The sequence below is a fragment of the Meles meles genome, chromosome 9, assembly GCF_922984935.1.
Source record: "Meles meles chromosome 9, mMelMel3.1 paternal haplotype, whole genome shotgun sequence".
Lineage (NCBI taxonomy): Eukaryota > Metazoa > Chordata > Mammalia > Carnivora > Mustelidae > Meles > Meles meles.
The window spans coordinates 90,647,497-90,664,643 of NC_060074.1; the positions used below are offsets into that span (position 1 = coordinate 90,647,497).

At 33.7% G+C, this 17,147-nt stretch overlaps 1 protein-coding gene across 1 annotated transcript in view; it reads left to right on the top strand.

Moving 5' to 3' along the window:
• LRP1B (LDL receptor related protein 1B) overlaps positions 1 to 17,147 on the top strand; it is a 2,013,404-nt gene that overhangs the window by 1,217,297 nt on the left and 778,960 nt on the right. The window contains exons 16-17 of the mRNA XM_046019480.1: positions 9,602 to 9,742; positions 14,299 to 14,424. Coding sequence (XP_045875436.1) covers positions 9,602 to 9,742; positions 14,299 to 14,424 — 267 coding nt within the window. The remainder of the gene's footprint in view (positions 1 to 9,601; positions 9,743 to 14,298; positions 14,425 to 17,147) is intronic.

Here is a 17,147-nt window from a genome sequence, read left to right on the forward strand (position 1 = left end):
TGACTACATATTCTTTTTAAACATGATTTTTAAATCATTTATCTTCATTTTTCTACTTGATGTTTGGTGTTATTTCTGATAGATTGTTATAGACTATTTGTGTGTTTCTTTACTGTTTATGATTCCTTCTGTATTTTATAATATACTCCATAGTCGGTTTGTTACATTTTCTTTTTTAAGCACTTAGAATAATACCACCAGTTTTAAATTTTATTATTATTATTTTGAATTTTAACTATTTGAGATGAAGACTGATTTTCTTTATACTATTCTCTTCATCTTCCTCAATTTCATTCCTTATTATAATTTAGGATTTCTGACAAGGAATAGTATTTCGAATCATCATCACTAAGTCTTTTTACAAAATGTTTTGACATGTATAGCTAGTTTGATGATAAATTTTATATTTTCTTTTAGACCTGACTCAGTGCTTCACTGGTTGTATTGCTTAGTATTCAAACTTTAGTTCCTCATTGTTCAATTATTAATTTTCACAATGTTTAGGATAGATAAAGTATTTCTTGAAGTTGCTTCTCCAAGACGAGCACAAAGACTGTATACTGTGGAGTTCCTGTATTTTCTAAATAGGTCTCCTTTGCATTTGTATGTGATTGACAATTCTGGATATTAGTTTTTGGCTAAGTGTTCTTCAAAATTCTGGAAATACTATTTAATTTATTCTGGGATAATATACTTGAGAGTAGAAATACAAATTTTACTTCTCTGGGCAAAATTTTCATTGTTTGTAGGAATTTTATATTGTCTATTAGGACAACGCCTATAGAACATAATTATATGAATTATACTTTCTTTGAGTCATAAGGTGGTTTCCTTTCTTTGTTCTGTAGTATTATTTTTTTAATTCCTATTTTGTTGTTTAGGGAAGATATCTATCAAGACCTATAGTTTGTAAATAGGAAGGGATTAAGCATTACTTTGAACAATGTAATTCTTTCTGGTTGTCTGCTAGGCTAAATCTTATCTTGGTTATTGAGAGAGAAAAGTACATTTCTTAATTCAATTTTTAGCATCTACCACAAATTCATCTAAATTTATTTTTCTGGTATGAAATCACATTTTTTGCTATCCCAGATAAATAATTTTGACACTTTGAACAGGTGAAATATGTGTGTGTACCTGTGTGCATGCACACACACACACTCACACACACACAGAAACCTCATGGACCTCCACCAAGTGTCATCCTGCCTTTGCTCTACCTCCAGAATTCCTCTCAAGGATGGAAAGTAATAGTGCATGTATCTCCTTTGTTGATAGACGCAGACCTTACAGTGGATGCTGCAGGAGCAAAGGGTCTCTCTTTTTACCTAAAGATAGATAGGCTTATTCAATTTTTAATGGCATAAGTTAGAGAAGTTTCTGGCTGAATGTTTAAATCTTGTTCTATTGGTCTTGCAATAGTCAAAATCCCCTTAAGATAGTGTCAGTCAAATGATCAAGAGACTGAGTTTTCAAAGATCTTGTGAGATTTTATCCTTCATCTTAGTTTTCATAGTGGGAAGTTAGAGGGAGATTGTATACATCAGATATATCTAGATGGTATTTTAAGCTTGAAATGTTCTAATTAGTTCTTTAATTTTAATTGTGTGACTCATAATTATCTGGATCATTGGCATCCAAATCATCTTTTCTATTTCCTTTATTCTATGCCCCATTAAAAATTTATGGATTCCTTATGAGTTTGCATATCTATATATCTATATCAATATTGATATGGAAAAGATACTGACCACTGGATATCTCTATGTAAATAAAAACTGGGTGACTTTTGGCTTTTAAGAAAATACTGTATACAATATTGGTCATATAGTTGTGATAGGAAATTTGTTATCATGACATCTCGTGATAAAAAGATAGAAATTTTTCTGTTACTACTGGTATCTTTCTAATATCTACAATCCCTTGTTGATGTAACTCCAATGCAGTAAAAAGAGATAAGAAAGAAGATTATTTTATCTATTCTTATTACACTAAAAAATGTTAAATCAACAAAACCATCTATGTTCTTATTTGGGAATTGTTGCATTTGTCTGTTTGAAACTCTACTATATCTTTAATAGGGCATGCAACTTGCCCACGTTTCTTTCAAATGCAATGGGAAAAATCATAAATAAGCATATAATAACTCATTTCTTACAAACAATTCATAGTGTGTTTATATAAATTATTTCATTTCATCTTACCTTAATGGCAAAAGTTTTTCAAGGATGTTAGCCTTCAGACACATGAAAAAATGCTCAACATCACTCAACGTCAGGGAAATATAAATCAAAACCACAATGAGACACCACCTCATACCACTCAGAATAACTAAAATGAACAACTCAGGAAACAACAAATGTTGGTGAGGATGAGGAGAAAGGGAAACCTCCTTATACTGTTAGTGAGAATGCAAGCTGGTACAGCCACTCTGGAAAATAGTGTGGAGATTCCTCAAAAAAGTTAAAAATAAAACTACCCTACAACCCAACAATTGCACTTCTTGGCATTCATCCAAAGGATACCAAAATAGTGATTTGAAGGAGCACATGACCCCCAATGTTTATAGTAGTAGTGTCTACAATAACCAAAATATAGAAAGATCCCAGATGTCCATCAACAGATGAATGGATAAAGAAGATGTGGTATATACACACACATACACACATGTGCACATATGCACACAATGAAATACAATTCAGCCTTCAAAAAGAATGAAAACTTGCCATTTACAATGATGTGGATGGAACTAGAGAGCATTATTTAGACCAAAATAGATCAGAGAAAGACAAATACCATATAATTACACTCATATGTGGAATTTAAGAAACAAAAAAAAACAAAAAAAAAGGAAAGAAAAATAAAATAAGATAAAAACAGAGACAGACGTAAACCCTAAGAGACTCTTAACTATAGGAAACAAACTAAGGGTTGCTGAAGGAAAGGTGGGTGGGGATTGGGGTAGTTGGATGATGGGCATTAAGGAGGGCACTTGATGAGCATGGGATGTTATATGCAACTGATGCATCACTAAATCCTACCCCTGAAACTAATAATACACTATATGTTAACTAAGTTGAATTTAATTTTTTAAAAATGATACGTTAGCCTTAGTTTTCAGATGAGGAAATTCAAGTACAAAAGGATTATAAAGAGAGTTCATGGTTGCAGAGTATGGTATAAAACAAATATGAATGTGTCACTGACTTCTCATTAATGCTGATTCCTCTCAGCTTCTACTTTAGTTTAGGCTATATTACAGTTTTGTGAACTGATTTCAACTGGATTAACTCTGTAATCTGAGTTAACACGCAAAACAAAAATACGTATTACAATCATTGAGATATGATTGTCCTGGTTCCAGTCATCCTCATTGAATTGACATCAAATAAACAAAACCCCATTGACAGTTGGTCAGACCAGAAGTAAACATCAGCGGTTGTGTCTCAATGAATGTTCAGCATAAGGCTGTGCCAGAAGAGGCATTCACCCAACAGAAAAATATTGGCATGCTATATGATTGATTAAGCATGAATTCTAATGCCATTCCTGGAAGGAATCAAGAATGAGAGTAGGCTGGACTCTTTGTCCTTGTGAATCTTGTGTGGCATGAGCAAATCCTCTCACAATTAGAAATGAGACCTAGTGTAGCATAGTAACTTGGAACTGACTGCCCTGGAGAAGCATATGTAAAGCCAGTTGATCAATTATCAAGTGAGTTTTTTTTTTAATTTATTTTGATGCTTTTATAGGGAAAAACACAATATACAAAACTAATAAATGAAGACATAGATAATCCCAAGAAAGTAAATTAAGCTCCTAAAAAAAAAAGATAGTCATTATTTTTTTAATAGCAAGATAATTTTATCTAGAGTAATAAGACAGTAATTCTTTAAATTCCTCTTTAGTGGCCTGAAACAAAAGACAGAATTTTCTAGTGTGCCTTACTCCTAAGAGAGCAACTTAAAAATATTGATCATCCAAGGGTAGCATTGCACAATTATATGTCAGTGGTACTCTGTGACCTTTTTTACCTTCTGGAACGCCAGATATATTCCTCTGTCAAAAACAGTGCTCCACTATGGCTAAGCCATTTATCTGTTCAGCTGTGACAAGCCTTATGTTCTAGGATATATGCAATCTAATGTGTAGTAAAAAGTTTAAGGCAGTAAAAAGTTTAGAAGCCCCATCCAGATGAATATTTACGGCCTTCTGTGCATAGGTACTCACAGAAGATTATGTACCACTTAGGTTGGCTGCTCAGAAGACCACTCTATCTAATGAAAGGTCATCCTGCTATGATCTAAAGGAGAAAATTCAAAACCCACAGCAGCGTTTTTCACACTGCCTTCCTATGTAAGCAAGCTTATATAAAGGCATCAAAAACACTGCAATTTCAAGTTTTCTTTTAGGTTCTTTTATCTCCCTCCTCAAATAAAGGGATAGTTAGAAATTCTCCCCAAATACAAAATAGTCTGCTAAATAAACATATCCTAATGTGAAGTGTATAGGGACCAGAGGAAAACTTCATTTTATTTGTTGTTCTAGGACTCATGGTTTTATGACTAAATTATCATAACTTTGATAATATGGTCAACAGCAAAAACATCATTTGACAGAAGAGACAATCATTACTTTAGATACATTAACCACACTTGGATTGAAAAGCAAAGCAAAGTGACAAACATAGATAGCTGTTCGTGGGCCCACAGCTTATTAAACAAGGTGAGGAACATATGTATTTAGTTTAGTTGCTGAACTGAGATCCAAACCTGAGCTGATTCCAGAAGAAAATAAAATAAACCAGTTTAATAGTAGGGTTTCTCCCTTTATATCATTATGATCTGGACATCAACTCCAGTAATCTCCAGTTTTTACTGGGAAGTAGTTCTAGAATGCATATTTCCTTTTGTAGTGCATGGATGAGTCATGCGGAGACCTTCCAAATTTCAATATTCTAACAGCAGGCATCATAGGATGTTTGAGACCTGACAATTTCTTGCCAGGAATGTTATGATTCATGTCATTTTATTTTTGATCCTGGTTAAATTAAAGGATTATTATTACGTTGTCAGATTTCTTACTGGTGATATCATGTTGTAGTATTTTTACTAGAAGTGACCATGATGGTAGAATTACAGGTTTTTCATCACTTTTCAAATTCATGGTGCAAATCACAGCTCTGAAGCAAAACTTGCAATTCTAGTACTATATTATAAGCAATCTATGTGTCTGTCCAGCACCCAAGTGCTATATAGGTTCAGTCACATTAAACATCAGAACACAGTCCATACATGGAGCTTTTACTATATGTCCACTTTTTTGGCGTAGGGGGATCTTTATCACTCTTTCTGTTCATCTACACATGGATTTTTTTTCCTTTCAGTTAAACTAATTTCTCCTGTGATCTTGGATGCTGGTAGAAGACTATTAGCTTTTGAGCCATTTGAAGTGATATTGTTCTCCTGAAATATTTATATAGTTTCCAGAGATAGAATTTCTCACTATAATAAATAGTAATATATATACATACATATATATATAATTATATAGAATATATATCTCTAATATAGAATTATGTCTCTGCTACTTCCAGTAAGTTAGGCAGCAAGTATTTTTTAATATCTGCTCTATGCTTGGTTCTAGTCTAGGTATTATTCTGTTCTGTATTGTGCCATTGTCCTTCCTACATTCAAGAATGCCAAGTGGAAACATTAGGTGTATAAAAATTATTTATAAAATGACTCCTTTATAAAGGTTTGTGCAAGGTATACAGAATACTAATCTTATTTTTTCTAGGTACTCTTTGTTCTCTTATGTGATGCCAAATATACTTGCTTCGTCATCTCATTGATTCTCACAAAAGTAGGTAGACTGGCCATCAGCTGGGGTGCCACGACAAATGACATGGCTGCCCAATTCCGCAGAGTTAGGTCAATGTTTGGATAAAAACCATGCTTTTTGAATATCAAAGCTGCCATCTTATCCAGATTACCACTTAACATTAAACATTTTCTTTATAATGGACATTCCTAGCTCAAAAATCATGTGTCTTCTATTGCTACAAATCCTGCCCATATCTGATTGCATTGATAGTATGGTTTCTGTGTGACATACTACTAGTTACATCTGGAAGGCTTGGGTTAGGACTAGACAAAACAAGTGATGTCATATACCTTGAAAGACTTTGGAAATAAGTATTTTTTATAAAATAAAACCCAGTATTTTTTAAAATATTTACTGTTAGGTCAACAATTCTGAAGGGTCTGAGATTTTACCCTAGGCAAGCTAACATGTTAACTTGTCAAAGATTCCTAGATTCTGACAGAAGACACACAATTCCTGGCTCAGACACAGAAGATTTTATTATTCCTGTTGCAGCAGGCAGCATGAGTTTCATGTTAATATTCATTCTTTTTGTCCCACCCAGCCCCGAATCATACGGGGGCAATGAATAGGCAGGTCTAGGTGAATGCTGCGAACTTGTATTCACACTGAAGAACCCAACTGTGAGTCTGTCAGAAAATTGGTCCAACCATTGTCCTAAAGGGAGACATTATCTTTACTATTTTGTCCAAGTAAAAAACCTGCTCTCTGCTGTAGAAGATGGCATTATCTGTCTTCCAAGGCTGTTAGCTATATAAGCATCCTTGAAAAAATGTCCAGAATAAAAGCTGAAACAAGATACATGGAAATGCCATGGAGAAATGCCTCTTGCCCCACAAATTATAGGGCCTAGAAGACTTGCAGACATGCTTTAAAATGTCAAAGATATTTGTGTATGTTTCATTATATCTTTCCTTATAGGTATAAGCAATGTCTGACTGCTCTTACAAATGATAATGATATATACTAATGGCATTGATATAGGTCAATATCAGCAGTAAATATAAAAAGATGAACTTATATGAGGAAGTTGGCTCTATTGGTTTTCAAACAATTGTTCATAACTGTTATGAAAAATGAATGTGAAACTTTGGACATTGTCATCACATACTTTTTAAAAACGCCACATTTGTATTAGCAAATATCATTTAAAAATAACTAGCAATCCACACATATTTGAAAGCATGTTTAAAACAAGTTTGAAAATTTTGCCTACTTGCATTCTTTCCATGAAGATCTTAATATTTCTTGAAAAACATTTAGACTCTAAGCAGACTTAAAGATTATATCTCTAAATTGGTTCTGTTAAAGAATATTGTTTTAAATATTAATTTTGTAGGGAGTAGTTTTCCTTTCCCTAGACATCTTACTCTTCTTTAATATAGTTGTAATTGTTTAGAAGCAGCTATAATTTCACTCTTGTATATGGATATTTTTGATCATTTCTTAAAACGTCAGTTGGGTTTATTTGATCAAATGACCATGTGAAAGCCAGACTTTTTAAATTGGTGAGATTGTTATCAGAAGAAGAAAAAAAGATGATTTCTTGAGTTTTTAAATCCTCAAGCTGTGAAACAATTGAATTGATGTAGCATTTCTTTGAAGTCAACTATAGAGAGACTAAAGAAAATCTTTTTTTTTTTAAATATTATTTATTTATTTGACAGAGAGAGATCACAAGTAGACAGAGAGGCAGGCAGAGAGAGAGAAGGAAGCAGGCTCCCCGCCGAGCAGAAAGCCAGATATGGGGCTCGATCCCAGGACCCTGGGATCATGACCTGAGCCAAAGGCAGAGACTTTAACCCACTGAGCCACCCAGGCACCCGAGACTAAAGAAAATCTTAAAGCTAAATTTAAATTAAGAGGAAGCATATTACATCTCATATTAAGTTTCTTGTCTAACTGTTTTTTTGTTTGTTTGTTTTGTTTTTGTTTTTGTTTTTTTGACTGAGAGATTGTTGACTATTAGGCTTAATCATTACAGAAAGAAATTAATCAAAATGCCCTTCATTTAAGCTGGGCTTACATGGATTCAAGGAAGAAATTACACCAACTCAAAAATCTTAGGGTCCAGTTGAGCAAAGTTGAGATTCAAAATAAGGAAAATTTGCACATCATCAATGATCAGTTCTAGAGTTTTTGAGAGGAAAACTGTATCCTAGAAAGGCCTAGACATATCCCAATGTATTTCCACTTTGCTTTGGTTGCTATTCTCTGTCCCAGTTGCTGCTATAAAAAGACATCCTCCGGTTGAGTAGAAGACCCTGTGATCTCCCCTTTTTTTTATATTGTTGTCATTTCCTATTTGGGACTTGTTCTATATAGATAACAATTTATAACTATTATTATTATTTACTTTCAAGTGACCTTACAGAAATTATATCATTAGAGAAATTGCTGCTTCAGCATTTTGTTATTAAAAAGGATTAGAGTTAATAAAGGAGACAAAATTACTGTCAGTCCCTACGCATACAGTGTCTGCTTGTCTGAGAGGGGATAGAAGAGACACAACCTTACCTTTGTTAAAGTTGAATATTTCATTTACCATACTGATTAGTTTTTACCTTTAAAATCTTAAGAGTCTGGGTTTAATGGTCAGTTTTTCTTTTCCTCATGCCTTGTACCTCACTGCATAACTCTCTGAAGCAAATTCCCCGCAGTTATAGCTCAAGAGTCACATTTCCTCTTCCATTCATTGGAGCAGGGGAAATACAAGGATTAAAAGAATGCTAACACAAAGCTTTCTAGAAATGACTAATATGTTTTCTTGACATTCCTTATTATTGGCATGTATATAGGTTTTGTGACAGTTCATCAATCCAAATGAGTTATCCAAAATAAAGTTTAAAGCCATCGGGACTGGGTTAGAAAGATTGACTTTTGTTTCTCTTAGCAATAAACCAGTTTTTGATAATTCAACATATTTTTCAGTCCATGAAACACCAATCATTTATTTTAACCATTGCCACATATTCCTATTTTTGTAGAGTCCTATGAAATTCACTCAAAGAGACAAAAATCATCATCATAATAATAACATTTTCAATTCGTGAATAAATCCCAATCAACAGAATCCCTAACATTGGCTTAGAGAATATGGTGAATATAGTGAAATATAGTGAAAATATAGTGAACAATACTGAAAAAAATATAGTGAAAATACTGCATAGAATCTGGATGTACAATGAGATCATTTTTTATTAACTTAATATTTCTAAGAATACCCAAACAGAGCTGAATTTTTCTCCCACTTGCACACTAGCAAATTAATATAACCATCATGGCTGTACTTTTGCCTTATTTTTTTCATTTTGATTTATTTGGGATGTACTTACCTGTAAAATGGAGGTAGTAAATTTTTTTGCTGTGCCTACCCTATAATGGGTCATGGTGATAATTGAGATTATGAATGAAAGCCCTTTAAAACGTAAAACTACACACTTACCCTGGACATAGGTAGTGTTATGTTACTATCATTGGTATTACTAATTATTTTTGTGACAGTTGTTTAAATAAATCTTTAAAATTCTTGGTAAAATAATTATTGTCAGAAAAACTTAAACTTTTCTCCTTTCCAGAGATTGTTGTCAATGCAATGTTAAGATGTTTTCATATTTTTGACAAAATAAAATGAATAAGTATTTTTGTTATTAAAGCTGACATTGTAACAAACTGAATATTGCTAGTATTGTTCAAATGTCTTTTTTAACCCTAGTTAATCCTGGAGAAATACTGCCTCACATATGCAAAGCTGGAGAATTCCGCTGTAAAAACAGACACTGTATCCAAGCTCGCTGGAAATGTGATGGTGATGATGACTGTCTAGATGGAAGTGATGAAGATTCAGTAAATTGCTGTATGTTCTCCTTCAAGTGATACTACATTTTCCTGAGTCTTTTATTTTATTATTTTTTTAAGATTTTATTTATTTGAGAGAGAGAATGCACGTGTAAGAGCAGAAGGTAGGGGCAGAGGGAGAGGGACAAGCAGGCTCCCTGCTGAGCAGGGATTTCCCACTTGGGACTCTGATCCTAGGACCCTGACATCTTGGCTTGAGCCAAAGCTTAACCTACTGAGCCACCCGGCAGCCTCCTTGAGTATTTCAGCTTGTGAACTGTCAAAGCAGTTTGTGAAATCTAAAAATATCTGATAAAAATTGAACTTACTTTTTTTTTTTCCCCCTCAGTCATCCTTTTATATAGAGTAGACTAGATTATCTCCTAGCATGGTTTTAAAGCACTGCTTTTCTAATGCTTTTACATCTTTAATATTATCATTTTGGTTGCTCCAGAAGTCCTCCCCTTCTCTCTTCTGTGCTGTCAGTTCCGCCACACCATTGTCACAGGTTGCTATATGTGACCCTTTGGATCTCTGAATTTAAAGATGTGGAAAATAATTACAACTCCCTCAGGTCAGAATTAACTCACACAGAAGGTCAGAATCCACTCCATCACTCCTTGGCAACAGAGTCTTGAAGTAGATCCAAGGAAACAAATATGGTTTTGGATCTAGTTATTACCTAGCTTCACTGGCTCAGTACATGGTAGGAGACACATATGAGGCACTCAGATAGAAATTAAAAGTTTGATTTTCTCGCCTTTGGCTTCTATTTAGCTGTTTTACATTTCCCACAATAGGAATAGTTTCATGTTTCTGGTTGGGATAAGGCATTGTCCCACATATTTGAAGGAAGATATTTTGAGAAACACATTAAATAACAATTTGAGAATATATTTGATTAGAGTCATAATGGGATGGTTTTGAGATATATAAAATGTTTTTGTATGGAGAGAATAATGTGATGGCATATGCATCCTTAGTCTTTTAGTTTGCCTTAGTTAAATTATTTTAAAAAGAAAATATTTTTCTTTCAATTGATGACACTTTCCAAGTTAAAATGGCTGAACTAATTGAGTTAATTGACAGTTCTCCATTTTCTTGTCTTTCTTTACTTTTTCTTTTTAAACCAAGATTATAAAAATCAAGTTTTATAGATCTTTTATTAAGCATGGACAGAATCGGGGTGCCTGGGTGGCTCAGTTGTTTAAGTATCAGCCTTCAGCTCAGGTCAAGATCCCGGAGTCCCAGGATGGAGCAACGCATCTTCTGGCTCCCTGACAGTGGGGAGTCTGCTTCTCCTTCTCCCTCTGCTCCTTGCTCCCTGCCTCCCATCCATGCTCTCTCTCTTTCTCGCAAATAAATGAATAAAAAATTTAAAAAATGACAGAATTGGTCTAGGCATCTGTATTTTTGGACAAATCTCTAAGAATATGAGCTTTTAAAATATAATTTCCAGTTGTACATAAATAAGTAATACATAAGTTATAATTAATACATGAATGTAACACTACTTTTCCTTTATTTTCAAGCATGGACTCTGACTTCAACATTACGTGTTCCGTGTTTCCAACCCTATTAATATCTAAACTGTAAAGTACAAATCCAAAAATACCATATTAAATACAAAATTGATACAAATAGACAAAAATTTCAGAGTGGGAGAACATGTCATCTAAGGATAAAAGGTGTTTTTCCTCAATTTTTTTTACGCAAGTGATTTATTATTTATTGATTAAATTAATTGCCTCATCACCTCTGACTCACAGTGTTTATTTATGGTTTTAGTGAATACTCCCTACGTATCAGCTTCCTGCATAGTCACAGGACACCTGAGCAGAGCACAAGTACTTTATCACAATATTCATGTTGTGTTCCTTTAGGTTCACGCTACTCCCTGTGTGATTGTTCTTTTCACAAATTCACAAAGAAACTCATTTTCTCTATGAGGATGTAAGGCATCGCATACTGTAATAGTAGTGTTAAAATTCCTATTCAGGATCTTTTTTCTTCACTTCCCATACCATTACCCAAACGTATACTAAGGGCTTTTCCTGTAATCTTCTATTTCACTTACAGTCAATACTCAGTTCTGTATAATTAATTTTTCATCTTTATCTCCTCTCAAACTTCACTGGCTAAGTTAGTCTTACCTCCTAGATTTATTCAGCAAGTGCCCTGCTATTATTCCTACCACTATTGCTCCCATAACTAAAACCTGCTTTCCAAACTGCTTCCAGAGTGGTATCTATAGAATGAGACCAAATATTGTTATTTCAGTAAATCCATAACCAACAAGATAAATTCCAAAATCCATTGATTCACATAAAAACATGTTAGGACTCAGGTTTGCAATTTTAGCCTTAAATGCCTATCATGTATACACTTACCTTCCTTGTTCTAATATATCAAGTTGGACTATAAGTAGATCTCAGCAAAATGCCCTTCGTTTCTCTCCTCTGTAACACGGCAGCTTATGGAAATCACCATGGTTTACTGTGACCTTTATAGGGAAGTCTTTTGTGAACATGGAAAACTCTCTATACAGCCCAGTTGGAGTGAAACATATGTATATTTCTTTTTTATGGTAGTGATCAAACAATATTGCAATTATATCCTTACTTCTCTGGTGCATCTAAGAGATGGCTATCTTTATGAGGAGACACATTATGTTGTAGTGTCTTTTTAGTGACATAGTCTAACATAGCATCCAGCATGTGGAGAATAAATGACCAAAGGGGGCAACAGAAAACTAAATATCTTTGGCCACCTTCCAGCAATATGGGATTTTTTTCTAAACTTGCAGTGATTCTGAGCAGTGTCATAATCTTGAGGTCCCATGGTTAATATACCAGTACTATGTCATTATTTCAGAGGAGTATTTATATATTAAATGCCAATAAACTTTGCCCTTGAATTCTGTTATCATTCTACTTTCTATCCTTTAGCTCCTCCATTCCAAATCATAGGCCTATGGGTTATATTTATGCCTCCTTTTTGAACTCTGATTTACATCATTAATGAAAATTGCAAAAGTCCTTTATTAAGCTTTACTGAAGTATTTTTGCATAATCTTGGTACTTTAAAATTTTGACCCTCTAATATATTGGATGAATTTTATTCTCCTGAGCAACTATTCTTGCTAAACTCCCTGAAGTGAGTAGAAAATGTTAATCATGCTCAAATGCCAGGAAACATAAGGCTTTTCCCCCTATTTTCTTTTTTACTGTACATGAATAAAAACTTTCTAAAAAAGTGATAAAACCACTTCTCACCTAAGCTACTTTAAAGAAATAGTGTTTGTAGAAACTGGCTGGAAAGGCATACATTTGCTATGCAACAGCATGATAAAATGGCTATTTTTTATCAAATTCTAAGGAAAACTAATACTAAAATTTATTTTTGTCATACAGAAGTGCAACTACTGGGCACAAGGAAAATTACTTCAAAAAGAACACAAAGTGGTGAAACAAATACTGAGGAGCATGCCAATTCAGTTAGGAATTTAGCCTCCAGGATGCAGGAAAAATAATCACAGAAGGTTAACTTTAAGATGGCCTCCTGCTGTGCTTGATATTGGAGGTTTAATCCTTAGCTGTGCACAGCTTCCCATATGAGGATTGGTCTTGTCCACAGTATATTTTGTGGATTCATGTTTATTTGTTTGCACTAGGCATGAAAACTCAGGATGGTCATTTTTGTTATTAAAATTATGCAGGGGGGCGCCTGGGTGGCTCAGTGGGGTAAAGCCTCTGCCTTCAGCTCAGGTCATGATCCCATGGTCCTGGGATCAAGCCCCACATCAGACTCTCTGCTCAGCAGGGAGCCTGCTTCCCCTCCTCTCTCTCTGCCTGCCTCTCTGCCTACTTGTGATCTATGTCAAATAAATAAATAAAATGTTTAAAAAATAAAAATAAAATTATGCAGGATCTCATATTTAACATCAACTCCAAGTTTTCCTTCTAGTCCCAAGAAACACTAGGCAAAGCATAACAAAATTAGGCTTATTTAATATTTCAAAAAGTTCTGAATGGATATGTTGCTTAAGAAAATGTATCTTTGATACATGGCTGAATTATTGGATACAAACTTATTACGTTTCGTGTTAAAATTTGAGGTTACTTTACTGGCGATTCACAGACCTGTACCCCTGGGGCTAATAATACATTGTATGTTTATTAAAAATTTAAAAAAAAATTTAAAATTTGAGGTTACTTTAAATGTTTTTGGTAAAAATTCTGAAATTGTATTACTTTGATAAGGGATAGGAAAACAAGTTTCGTGATACAGTTGATTTTAGTGAAGACATGAACAAATGATTATGTTTCCTTTTATATGAGATTTCATTACTTGGTGTCTTCTATAAAAGTATTACATTTTAACAGAGCCTCAAATATTAATATTTTCTATAAAATATGCAACAATGAATGAAAGAAGCTGTGGCTATTATTGTACTATAATATTATAATTACTGTAAGTTGTCTCTAACTGTAACTTAAAATAATCATAATTTTATCCAACTTTAAATTATTAAACCTAATTCTCCTCTCCCTTCACCCTCCCACCTTTCCCCAGTCAATCATAGCTGTCCTGATGATCAGTTTAAATGCAAGAATAATCGCTGTATCCCCAAGAGATGGCTCTGTGATGGAGCTAATGATTGTGGAAGCAACGAAGATGAATCCAGTCAAACTTGTGCAGGTAAAGGTTTGCTTGAATATATACATAAATCCCTTCCAAAGTTAGTGTCCATAAAAATGCAGGTCACTGCTTTGAACTAAGCTGAACCTTCCTAAGGCTGATGATCTGATTATTGCAGTAGTAAATGAGTTCAGAGTTTGATGCCACAAAAGCTAGAATACAAATTATCTTTTACTTAATCCGTGGGCATGACTCTGCTTTCCAAAGTAATTTGGCACTTTATCTATCCATATGGGTTGACTGTCAATACACTGCTTGGACAAGACTTGTCCCTGCTAAATCTTAATTGGCAGTGGAGGATGAGGTTTATTAGCATGCTGTGATGGAGGCCATCTCTCATGAAGAACTGTTTGTGTGTGTGTGTGTGTGTGTGTGTGTGTGTTTGTTTTGTTTGCTTTTTACCTTGAAAAAAATAATCTGTGTATTTTATTTAGTCTGCTGTAGAATACCTCTGTGAATAGCTCTCTGTTCCTGGCACATTATTTATGTGGCATAGATTTTTTTTTTTCCTTTTTCATGAAGTCCCAAGATCATAAAGCCTATTTATATTTCCATAAAATTTATCCTATTGTAATACATCTATGAATCCCTAGTCAGTTTCTCTTTGAATGGGGATATACAGCTTATGGCACAGGTTATAACAGATGCTGGAAAGGTCATGATTAGTCAGATAAGTATTGATAAATGATATTGACTAGCAGCAGCCTAGACCTATTCATTAAATGATGAAGAAAAAGTAGTATATTTGATGACTCTTACTGATATCATTGGTAAAAATTGTGGGGTTTTTTTGTTTGTTTGTTTTTTGTTTTTTGGTAATCATTACATACAGTAGTGTCAAAATTTATCAGCCCCTCCCCTTCTCTATTTGCCAAAATAAGCCTCAGTAAATAAAAATTATTATAACCTATTAGTGAAAACTGTAGGGACAGCATATAGAGAAAAGACCCAGAAATTAAGAAGCCTGGTTTGTACTCTTGATTGTATCACTGGTTTTCTCTGGGAAAGACTTGTCCCTCAATGCACTGTAATTTCCTTGTATATTTCTTCCTGCTCCCCAAGAGTATGAATTGACTAGAAAATGTTTCCTAACTGCTTTTTATCATGTACTAAGCAACAATGAAAGAACAAAACAGTCCATATCCTAACCTGCATCTCATATTTAGTTGTTTTTTTTTTTTCTCCATAGTGACATATTTGCTGAGGGTCTATAAGCTAGTTATTCTCTTGTCCCTTGACTAAATATAGTTTGATATTTTAGAGTAGCTATTTTTAAGTTATAATGTGCATCATGTAAGGTTGTTTTACAAAGAGCTATCAAATAAAAAGGAACCTATAGAGACTCTTTGGTCCTAGTTTCTCCTTTCAAGTCCGTTCATTTCATAGCTGAGGCTCTAAGTTAACTCATATCATTGGCAAGAACTAGGAAACTCAGTGTATAAGTTATTCTCTAAACATTGCTCTTGTTATCAAACTATATCAACCTGAGTTTTAGCTAGAATTTTAGGTATGGTCATTTTTACTTTGCCCAGATTGTTTTTACAATAATGTTTATAATTTACAATGTAGGGTCTTTCTAAGCTGGTGCAATTATTTTTTTTTTTTTAACTTAACTCATATCATTGGCAAGAACTAGGAAACTCAGTGTATAAGTTATTCTCTAAGCATTGCTCTTGTTATCAAACTATATCAACCTGATTTTTAGCTAGAATTTTAGGTATGGTCATTTTTACTTTGCCCAGATTGTTTTTACAATAATGTTTATAATTTACAATGTAGGGTCTTTCTAAGCTGGTGCAATTATTTTTTTTTTTTAACTTAAGGTTTAGTTCTGAGACTGTTCCATTACTTCCTAAACAGATAGGTCTGTTTTCACCTTAAAATTAAAGGCATTGCTGACTCAATTCATAATAACATGTCTTTTTTTTTTTTTTTTCATTTATGTTAGACTCTTAAAATCTGCTTGTTTCCACATAATTTTTAAGGGAACATTTGGGATTGACTAGCTACTGATAGTAGTAAAAGTGGAAATGCTATGTATAAGAGTAAATAAAACAATCAATCCTAATCAGTCCTAATTAGTATGATTTCTCAGCCCGTGCAGGCCTGTAGTCCACTAGGAAATGGGGTACAACCTGCTTGCACCTCAAGTGTTACTTTCAGTGATGGCTGATGAAGCATGCCAATCATTACTAGATCTTCTTGTCAGCATGTTTATAATATGGTCACAGTATGCCTTAAGAAATTAAGAAGAACAAAAATTAAGGATAAAAAGAATAAAAAGAAAACCACAAATATGCCTTTTAGCTTTGAAAATTAAGTATGCTGTTGTGTTACAAGACATTTCCATTTTGTTTGACCAAAATAAATAAATGGGTCACATAGTTCATCATACTGAAAAAAAATATGGCAAATATATTAGATAATTTCTCTGGCTGGGCCATTTCTATCTATAGGCATATGCACAGTTATGTGTCACAGATAAAGAATTTCCCCACATGGGGATTATTTTGTAACTAAATCCACTGTCCTGTAGCTTTCAGCATTGTGACTACTTTATAACTAAGAGAATTCTTTCCTACAAGATGCCAATTTCCAATTTTGTTCCTTTGGGATTTCCCCTTCATGACATGAATCTACTAATTCAATAAAAACTTACCACAACATTGGATATAAAGAGAGGACAAATACACTATATCTTTCATTAGAAGGCTGAGTGGAAA